This window comes from Furipterus horrens, unplaced genomic scaffold (genome assembly GCF_987537825.1).
Source record: "Furipterus horrens unplaced genomic scaffold, mFurHor1.1.pri manual_scaffold_3, whole genome shotgun sequence".
Taxonomy (NCBI): Eukaryota; Metazoa; Chordata; class Mammalia; order Chiroptera; family Furipteridae; genus Furipterus; species Furipterus horrens.
The window spans coordinates 161,382,833-161,393,745 of NW_028327173.1; the positions used below are offsets into that span (position 1 = coordinate 161,382,833).

Below are 10,913 nucleotides of genomic sequence, written 5' to 3' on the forward strand. Positions count from 1 at the left end.
ATCTCCAAGGTTGGTCAGAGTTTACCAGGTTGATTGAGTCTCAGATATGTCACCAGCTTGCTGGCTCTATGGGGGCAGGGTTTAGAAAAGAGACAACGGTCTCTGCTGGCCTTGATGCCAGACACTTCAGTTTCTCCCTGTATGCCACTGGTGCCTTTCAAGATGTCACCCCAGTGCTGGAGCTCAGAAAGAGTGAGTCTGAGTAGGAGAGTCCATGCATAGGTTCTTTAAGAGGAACTGCTTGGGGTTCCAGCAGATTCTTCCACTGACTCAATCTCCGCTGGTTTTTGCAGCCAGAAGTTGTGGGGACTTACCTTGGCACTAGAACTCTGGGCTGGGGGGGCTCATGTGAGGCTGAGACTCCTTGCTCCTAGGGTATCACTCATGAATTTTTATCTACCACACATGGGTGAGAGACTAGCCCATTTCACATCTGCACCCTTCCTACCAGTCTCACTGGATGTAGTGTCTTGAATTCTGTAGTTGTCAGATATCCATTCAACTTGATTTCTGATGGTTCTGGCTGATGGTAGTTCTATATTTAGTTGTAATTTTGATGTGGTTGTGGGAAGGTGTGAGCCATGTCTGCCTCTGCTGCTATCTTGTCTGGATCCTAGAATGAGGTTCTAACTCAATTAAGCACTTGGTCATGCTCAAAAGAGAGCAGTTTGGATTGGAATAGTCTAGAGAGGAGGTGAGACTTGAGCTAAGATTTATAATGGGCTAGGGGGAAAGGGGTAGCCTTTCACAAGAGGAAAACAGCTGGGGGCAAAATTCTGAGGCTCTTGCCCTGGCTGCTGTGGCTCCGTGGATTGAGCGTCGGCCTGCGAGCCAAGTGTCGCTGGTTCGATTCCCAGTCAGGGCACATGACCAGGTTGCACGTCAGGTCCCCAGTTGGGGGCGCGAGTGAGAGGCAACCACACAGTGATGTTTCTCTCCCTCTCTTTCTCCCTCCCTTCCCCTCTCTCTAAAAGTAAATAAACAAATAAATAAATTATTAAAAAAAAATTCTGAGGCTCAACAGAAAGTCATCCTTGCCTTGAAGACCCCTGTGGTCCAGGATCAGAAGAATGGGCTCTCTACTGTGGGGAGAATAAAGGCCTTCCGCTGAGGCCCAGATGAGGCAGGTTTGGGGGTAACTTGCCAGGGCACAGCTACCTAAATCAAGGGTTTTACTCAAGTATTTCTTATTTGGCTTATGGAAATCCTTGGAAGCAGGGCTTATGTTGAGAACTTTGATACATCAGTTAGTCTGATCAGAATGGACTAGATGGAGAGGATACAGAAATGGCTTCAACCGTGCTCCTTGGAGTAGCTTTAGATTTTATCTAGAGCTTCTGTCTGATTAGGAGGGAATTTCTGTGTTTATTGTAGCACCTTACATAGGATAGAGAAAACTTAAATTTTCTGTATCAAAGAATGAGGAGGCAGTGTTGGAAATTATGGGGGCACTCAGACTTCCCAGTTGATATTTGTTGTGACTCTTACATGCTTCCTACTCTTCTTTTCAGCTCTGGGCGCTGAACTATAAAGAGAAGATAAGAGCTGGGTGTGATATTTGTTACACTGCCTTCCTCATCTCAACAGCCTTAAAAAAACTTTCAATAATTTTAAATATTTGGAAATAGGCATAAAGTGGAGGGAATTTTCAATTTAGTGTTGTAAAAAGAGCAGCTGGGCATTTGAGTTTGAAAGCTGGTGCTGTCACTAGTTTTGTGCGCTGGGAATATTTACTTTGTTTTTTTGTGTGCCTGTTTTCCTATAAGCAATCAGAAATCGTTCAAATTTCTCAAGTCAAGACACCTAATGTCTTGTGATGCCAGAGGCAGTGCAGCAGAACGACTACAAGCCTGGCTCCAAATGCCAGAGTCCCATTAAGAAAAGCTGGTCCCTAAGGATCCTTCCAATTTTTAACATTTCAAGGCTCCGCTTGGGTAAGGGGGCGCCACACCATAGACAAGGGCCTCCCAACCTCACCAACGGCTAACCCATCACTCAGGGTTTGACTTACCACACTTCTCAGATACCTGCCCTGGAGCCCACACCAATCTTTTTATTATAGTGTTTTATTATTACTTGATTGTTTGCCTGGCCCGCCATCACTTGTTAACTCCACAATGGCAGGGTCTGTGGCGATTGCTGTAGTCACAGTGGCGCTCAGTAAGAACTTTCTGAATCCACAGACTAAGTGCTCACGCACAGAGAAGAGACGAAGCGGGCGACTGCGCGCCCAGCCGGGGCCGCCGCCAACCTCCGTAACTTCCGCCCCTGCCCGCTCCTCGCGACACCCCTTCTCCTTGTCTGTGTTTTGTTTCCGGCGTTTCAATAAAGTTCCATTCGGCTCCAAAAAGACCAGTCCTTCCGGGAAAATGGCGACTCCCGCTCGCGGCCCGGAGTCCCCGCCGACAGCGGATCCCGCACTCGCCGCGGGGGCTGCCGAGGAAGCCGAGTGCCCGCCGCCTCGCCAGCCTCAGCCCCCGCAGAATGTCCTCGCTGCCCCGCGGCTTCGAGCCCCAAGCTCCCGAGGACTCGGGGCAGCGGAGTTTGGCGGAGCTGCAGGAGATGTTGAAGCGCCAGGAGAGACTTTTGCGCAACGTGTAAGCTCGGGGCCAGACTCCTTCGGTTCGGGCTCCCTGGGCCATGCCCCTCCCTTACCCAACCCCGTTGCCTTCCCTAGAAGGTGACCTTGCCCGAGTCAGCTGCAACCCGGCCTCGCGGGCCGACGGAGGGCCTGCAGCCACGCATTCGAGCGCCTCCCGGCCTGGCGCCGCCGCCCGTGGGGCAGGCTCGTGTGCGGAGCCGCGGCTGAGTGAGGCAGCTCTTCCTTAACGCCTCGTCGGCTCCCCAGATCCTGCTCCAACTTGTCAGTTTCAGCTCCAGATCTGTTTTTGCAGGAACCGCTGGGAATGGAAAAAGTGGCATATAGAGCGGTTATCAGGCAGAGAAAGTTTGACTCGCATTCAGTGGGCAGACCTAATGGATTTTTAGCAGGGGCGCGTTAGGACGACTGTGACTTTTTAAAGGAAGCCGAAATCGGCTTGGTGCAGGGTGCCTTGAAGGAGTAAGAGGCAGAAGACAGTAGAAGGATATTTTGGGAGAGGTTCCCAGCAAGCAGATTGTGAGAAAGTGAACTAGAAAAGTAGTTGTGGGTCGGGGACGCTCCACGAGGCTTGGAATACTTGGAGCAGGTAGTTGACAAAGACGGCTGAGGTTTGCGGGGAGGGAAATAGGCCCGAGGTTGGTTTTAGTTAGGGCGTGCTGAGTTGAAGGGAGAGTTAATTATATCTGGTTAAAAAATGGAGAAGTGGACACGAGGCTTAAGAGAGAGAGGAGAAGGCTAGGAAAATACAGGAATCTCAAGTGGCGGGGGTGCTGAGAGTGGAGATTGTGGGAATGAATGTAGTGTCAGAGGAAGGATATAGGGCCTGAAAGGTACCCTTCCTGATCACTTGGGGGTTTCTTAGTCGACACATGTATTTTGACCTTGTGAGAATGGATTTTTAATCTAGAGCAGCAAATTAACTTTTTGGTCTCAGGGCCCTTTTCTACTCTTAAGACTCACTGAGTATCCCAAAGAACTCTTGTTTTATGTGTTATATCTCTTGCTATTTGTCAATGTATTAGGAATTACAAGAGAGAAGTCTTTAAAATGTAAGAATAGACAAGCTCACACATTATTATTAACTAGCAGAGCAATGATAGTCACACATCTGGCAGCTTCTGAAAAACTCCACTGTATCATGTGAGAAAATGAGTGAAAATGGCCAATAGTGTCAGTATTATTATGAAAATACTTTGGTCTTGCAGACCCATCCACCTCCCCTCCTCAGGAACGTCTTAAGAGATCATACTTTCAAAAACTGTTGATTTTTAGAATGTCTTATGTAAGTATATGCTTAGAGTACTTTTGCTGAAATCCTAATTAAATGAGACAGTTGAGGAGTATTCCCTATTTTCCCTGGATCCCCTTGTTTTGGGGTAATGACATTTCTGCTTCAGGGCAGTTGAAAGTCGGGTTTTTTTTTTTTTTTTTTTAAAGTTAGGTTTTTCTCCCTTTGATGGTAATGTTTTTTCTTTATATCTCAAGTTTAAAAACATGGCTCTAAGGTATACATGTTCTTTTCCATTTGACAGAAAATTCATTTGCAGATTGCCCGACAACGGTAAAAAGATCTTAGACTCTGTTGCCAAACTGAAAGCTGCCATTGCAGAACGTGAAGAAGTTAGAGGAAAACTCTTTCATCCTGTTAGTTTAGACTGTAAGCCAAGGCAAACAGCAATTGCAGTTGATGTGGACATAGATAAGGCCCGGAATTTTGACCAGATACTTGGTTCTTCGTCACTGGTTCCTGGCTGTTCTTCTGTAGATAACATCACACCATCAGAAACAACCTCACAGCAACAGGGACATATGCATTCTACTGACAGAGGCGACAAAGAGGCCCCCGAGGCTGGGTGCACAGAGAACAAGGGCCCAGCTTCCAGCAGCAGAGCCAGTGTGCCTTCCGCACCTGAAGCTAGTGAGCGTCTCTGTCAGCGTCAAGTGTCAGGTCAAGCAGAAGAGAATTCCGGCAGCTCCAATGACCTGCTTATTGATAGCTTACAGAGGATCACCATTGCAGACCCAGGTGAACACCACTCAGAAGAAAACACGAGGACTGAGAACTTGACAGGCCTTTGTGCTGGGACACAGAAGAAGCCTCACTACATGGAAGTGCTAGACATGCGAGCCCAAAACCCAGTGCCCCAACCGCGTAAATTTAAACCTAGTGTGTAAGTACCATTGGAAACAGACCTGATATACTATTGTACTATTTGTTAAAGTCAAGAAATTGGGAGAATGCTTTCAGTTCAGCGGACTCTGTGAGAATTACTTGTAGTTAGGAACGAGCCTATTATGGAAACAGTGAGACCAGCCTGGCTGGAGTGGAGGATTCCTGTTGAAAAATACTTCAATATTTTTGCCAAATCATTGAAAAGGTTTTAAATAGCAGATGGAATATTAAATTTCAGGGTACTTAGCCAATGTTTCATAATAAACAGTTAGCAAATTTATTATGACTTTTTCCAGAACCATTTTCTGGTATACAGCTCCCCCTTTCATTACACTGCCAGCTAAGGAAAAAGCAATCGCAGGAGCTGATGAACTTTCTCAACAAAAAATATTTGTGTGCTCCCTGGATGTAAGCAGCGGGTGCTGTGGCGACACAGAAGTAAAGATTCTCATCAAAGAGTTTAGGACCTAGATGAGGACTAAGACTTAGGCATTTGGAAGAACATTAAACCATATAGTAACCTTAGAGGAAAGGAAGCTCAGAGGAGTTAAAAAAAACTGAAAACAGATTGAGGCAGGAGAGGCAAACTAACCTTGCTTCTAAGTTCCTTTTCATAGTTTCTGAGCTCTTCAGAGAAAGGAAAGCACTTTGAGGGAAAAGGAATGTTAGTATGCAAATGCAACATTCAAGTCAGGCAGTAGTAGCAATTGGTACCAACCTAGATTTACAAGGATGTAACATTATCAGATACAAAGGATCACCACTACTGACTTTCTTTGAATAACTGAAGAACTCTAGTTAAAAATGCCTAAAACCATTTTTATTATTATAATGGGACTTTAAAGTTTAATCCTACCCCAGTTTAACCTCAAAACATTTTCTTCTTCCATCTAGAAAACCAGGATTATGGTACATTAATTTGTATTTAGGAATAAAACCAATCTTTGATTAAATCTCAACTTGTGTGCAAAGAGGTATCTTTCCACACTGCTAGGAAGACAGAAAAGCATACGCATTATTTAGTCAGTAAATAGAATACCCTGATCCCAGTTTTGTATTATGGTCATTTAAGCTGGAAGTGAGTGGGCAGGGAAAGTGGGGGAGGGAGTAGCAGTGAATACTACCAAGGGTTAAGGACGTTGAAAAGACAGAGGTCCTGTGCAGGTCGAGCAGATCAGGAGAATCTGGGCCTTGATAGTCAGTAGGCCATAGGCTGGTGGGGACTGGGGGTGCCTGAACAGTGGCTTGGAGGTTGGGAAGCAGGGTAAGGCAGTATCCTTTGGCTCCTGGACTGCTCTTCCTTTGGCCTCCTACCTGTTCAGGCTCCATTCCCACCTGGATGCTGGAGGCTGCCCCTCATCCACCTCTAGCTGAGGTCTTTCTAGAACTTGAGATTTACACTGCCAGTTACCTATGAAGTGTGACTGTGGGTGTCTGTCTCCTCAGGTTCCTCCTGTACAAAGTGGAACTTGTTTATTCCCAAGCTGCTTTCCCCCCATATTCTCTTAAGTTATTAGTGTCACCTCCTCATTTGTTTCCCCAAGGTGTCTTCCTTTTTCCTTCTCTGTATCTTCTAGCCATGAAGACCTTTATATTCCCATGGCCTTCATGGCTGATCATGCTTATCTTCATCCTCTCCCCTAAGGGAGGGCTGTCATCCCTCTCTTGGGCTATAACCATGGTCTGTTTCGCCTCAGTCTTAATTATTTACCAGTCCATCTTCTCCAGTGCTGCTAGAGAAAAATGTGTAAAATGCAGCTTGGAACCTGTTACATAGAATAGAACTCCTCTCTGTGGTCTGGACCCAGCCTACTCCCAGGCTTACCTGGCTGCCTTTTCTGTACCCCACCCCCCTTGCATCTCCTGTGTGCCACAGCCTTGTGCTTCTCACGGCTGGGGTGCCCTTCTCCCCTAATTTACGTGGGGAGCACTTATTCCAGGACTCCTGAGATTTCACTGTTGTCATGTTTTTCTGACAGCCTCCTTTTCTCCCATTAGAACTGGCCGTTTCCTTCTCTGTGTTCCCAGGTACAATGCATAAGTGTGAATCATGGTACCTGTGGTTTTGTAAGGGTGGGGTAAAGGTAGATTTACAGTTGGTTATGTGGAAGATAATACAATAATACAAGAATGAACTTTCGCATACACATAACTGTAAACCTACTTTTGCGCCCCCCCCCCCCACTCCCACCCCCCCGGGTTGCACTGAAATAATTGACAATTTTATTTTCCTCTACTGGATAGTAAGCCCTTTTGCAAATATTTTTTGAATGAAAAAAATAAATGAAAAGGTAACTTAGGTTCAAGTATAAGGTTTGAAGAGAGATGGAAAGGGCAAAGAGCTAAGGCTGAAGGCCACTTTTATGTGCGTGAGTGTTGTAAATGTATGTTGATAGGAAGATTGGCACAACTCTCCCTTCTTCAGGTTACCTTCAAAACAGAATGACTCATCCAGTCACCAGCAAAGAAGGGGGTCTCCTATTTCCTCAGAGGAAAGGCGGCGCAGGGACAAGCAGCATCTCGATGACATCACAGCAGCTCGGCTTCTGCCACTCCATCACATGCCTGCGCGGCTGCTCTCCATGGAAGAATCTCTGGCCCTCCAGCAGCAGCAACAGAAGAGCTATGAGGTATTTAAGAGTATTGATTGTTCCCTGTGTGTATGTTGGATGCTGCTTATGTAGTTCAAGGAGGACGGGATTAAGAGAGGGATTAGGTCCTAGAGAAATGGTCTGTGAATGCCGTGGGCTCTCAGATGTGTGCCTCTAGTTTCCAGTCTTGAAGGTATGCAGGAGGCAGCTGGAGATGATCACAGCTACCCGCCACATCAGACTTATCATTTTGCCAGGAAGTGTGAGGAGACTGCTGCTGAATTTCACATCTCTGGAAGCCCATGCTGTTAGGATAGCAGTAGTACCACTGCTCGTGTCTTCTACCTTAAGAAACCCACGTGAGAACTTCTCAGTGCCGGAATCTTAACTGAGAACCCTGCAAAGAGAATCAGGAAAATGTGGTTTCCGGCTTCCATCTGCTGCAATACACGGAGAGCATGAACGGGGCGGGGAGCAGTGTTGTGTTGCCAACACAATTGGACACTAAACTTAAAAGCCTGATCTGCAGACCTTTGTGAAGATAGAGGAATCTCATATGTGTAGGGTCTTAATCAACTTTGTATAGATAGCACTGTCTTCAAAGATCTGTATGTTCTACATAGACCTTAAAACATATACATTGACAGTTTGTGTACAGAATAATGAGATGGGAGAAACATGTGAGAACTGTAGAGAGAAAAGCAAGGGTTCAGTATATTCAGTAATAATTTGAGCCTCCAGAAAAACAGCAGCCCAACTTCCTAATAGTGCTTAGTTAGATCTTAATCAGGCATTAACACCAGTTATTACAGACCAGGCTGTTCCTCTGCCGTGGCGTTTCAATCATGCTCCATTGGCGTGGTTTGACATTTTCAAGGCACTTCTTTTTAAAGCCATTTCTCTTCCTCTCAGTGCATTAAAATTCTTGCTTGGTCTCTATGGTCTTAATTGCCTATCCAAAGACATTTTTAGGTCGAATAACAAACACCCTTCTGTTTGAAGTTGACTTCCTTGGCAGAGTAGTAGCAGCTCCCACTTTAGTTTTACCTTTTGGCCTGAGGGGATGGACCTAAAGAGGTTCTAGAGGTGTGCGAGAAAGCACGAGGAACATGAAGAGCTGGAACTAGACATGAGTATTGCCGCCTGCTATCAGTTGGGAGTAATGTCGTTGGGTGTATACAAGCACATGGCAAGTGTCCAGAATTTACTTGGATTTTTTGCTGCATGGTAATTTCCAAGACTCTTTATTTAGAGAAGGATAGTCAGCTTTTTAGTATTATTTTTTTAATTTCCATTGTGGCATTGAAATGTAACTCCTAAGCCTGGAAGCATGACCTAATCTAGGAAAGATGATGGCACAACATGAGTAATTTTTGACATATGATAGCTTAGGTTATTCTGTGAGTTTGTGCATGTGCGTGCCCACAGACTTAAAAATATTTCCGTGTTTATTACTGTTGTAGTGCTCAGCTGATGACTCAGTTTCTCATGTAGAAGTGGGGCTTTCCCATGCACTGTTTATTAATGGACGTCTGTAACCAACTGTAGCAGGCTGGCAGCTCTCCCAGCATGGCCCTCCTGTGTGTGGTAGGCCCAGCTGTCAGACTCATCACGTTGCTGTAGAGCACTAAGTGAAGTGGCGGTCCTCGTTATTCCTGATTCTGTTTAACTGACTTCCCGTTGAAAAAGTGTAGGGGAAAGATGTTTGTAACTTTTTGCTTTACGTTTTGTTTTAAAGGAGATGCAAGCCAAGCTCGCAGCACAAAAATTAGCTGAAAGACTGAATATTAAAATGCAGAACTATAATCCAGAAGGGGAAGCTTCGAGGAAATACCGAGAAGTAAGGGATGAAGATGACAATCAGTCCTCTGATGATGAATTCTGAAGATGGACATTGGGACCCTCTTGTGACTGTCTGCCTGCTGAGATGTCATTACTTTACATCAGCCTTTCTAATAAGTGTCAAGATCAGCACCCACATTGTTGAGGGAAAGAATTTTATAAAGTTACACAAAGGCAGCTATCAAAATAGCCCAGTCTCTTTCAGAAGATAACTTCCATGTGGTTGAAAAGTTTAATATTTGAATATTGTGTTTAACCACATTGTATTAAAGTTTTGCAGTATGTTGTGTTGTCTGATATTTGAGTATTAAGTAGAGCACATTTTTTCCTCTAAGCCAGGTGAATGCAGGTAACTGTTTTTCCTCCTTCTTACCTCTATCAAACATCTTACCTTTCAGTGAAATATTTAAGTTGTCCCAGTTACCACCTAAAATGAATTAGGAGATGTAGTTCCCTCTTTTTTTGAGTAATGAAGGGAGCAGTGTAAAGAATTTTATGCATGTTTGCATGGGGTTATTGAGGTATTGGAAGTGAAATACCTAGGAAGACACAGAAAAATTCTAAAATGCTTGTTGCCTTTTTCTGTCTTCCCTTGGAAGAATGTTATCTTTCTTCTGATTACAGGTAAGGAGTATAGTTAACCCTTGAACAACGTGGGGGTTCGGGGTGCCAATCTGCTCAGTAGAAAACTGTATAACTGCATACTTACAGTTGATGCTGGAGGGTGGGTGGTCTTTCTAAATGACCGGTTTTGCCCAGAGTAACATGAAATACAGGAAAGTCTAAGATGACTGATGAAGGTAAAGGAGTAGCTGTTCTTATGCTTAACCTGACTTGAGTTCATTGTTCTTCACAGATGATAGTGTTCAGTTTGGTAAGAAACCAGTTTTTTTTTTAAAGCTGCATTGAATTATTGTCAATAAATTGTTTCCCCCCACCCCAAAAGAAGCATACCTGTGTAGACTACAAAAACCTCAACCTGTATATACATGTTTATGTAACCTTAAAGGATTATATGATTATCTCCAGAGAAATTAACACTTACGTTATCAAAGATTTCTTTAACATGTTGGAGCCTTTAAATAGTGTTGAAAGCAAGAATAAAATATCAATTAGAGGAACTTTAAAATGTTAATGGTGATGCTTTACTGGTGCTTAATTAAATTTAACTTACTTTAAAAGAGACTTTTCATATATGTGATTTGGTGAAAAGATATTTTGGGCAGATGGGAGAGGATGGGCTTCATTCTGTATTGTGCACTAACGGGTAGCTCCTGCTTTCTTCCCATCCCTTATTGCCTCCAGAAAAGCACACAAAACTATACTGAACTAACAGTTTCATCATTTTTAGTTTTTAGCACTATTAGAAAATGATTTCACAACATAAAGTTATTAGATGCTCTTTTATTACAGAATGAAATAACATGTTATTTCTGGAAAGTTGGATAATATGGAGGGGTTCACATTGTATACATACAATTCCTGTAATTATATCCAGAGAAATCTTATGTGGACATTAGCGTGTATGTCCTTTTACAGATTTTCTTCTGTGCATACATATGTTTATATTTTCAATAGTGCAATCATACTATACATTTATATTTATATTGCTATTTCCATTTATATTTTCAGTAGTGCAGTCATACTATACATTAATGTGTAGTCTGTTCTATATATTGTAAACATTTTCCCATATTAGATATTT

The 10,913-nt window shown here is 43.9% G+C and overlaps 1 protein-coding gene across 2 annotated transcripts in view; it reads left to right on the forward strand.

Moving 5' to 3' along the window:
• Positions 1-10,107, forward strand: part of MYZAP (myocardial zonula adherens protein) — a 113,217-nt gene extending 103,110 nt beyond the window's left edge. Inside the window, exons 1-4 of one of the 2 annotated variants that reach the window (XM_090270661.1) lie at positions 2,340-2,597; positions 4,135-4,773; positions 7,201-7,405; positions 9,105-10,107. In XM_090270661.1, coding sequence (XP_090126787.1) covers positions 2,485-2,597; positions 4,135-4,773; positions 7,201-7,405; positions 9,105-9,251 — 1,104 coding nt within the window. In that variant the 5' untranslated portion in view covers positions 2,340-2,484 and the 3' untranslated portion in view covers positions 9,252-10,107. Of the gene's footprint in view, positions 1-2,339; positions 2,598-4,134; positions 4,774-7,200; positions 7,406-9,104 lie in introns of those variants that run through there. The other variant, XM_090270662.1, reaches the window with a different exon arrangement.
• The last annotated feature ends 806 nt before the right edge of the window (positions 10,108-10,913 follow it).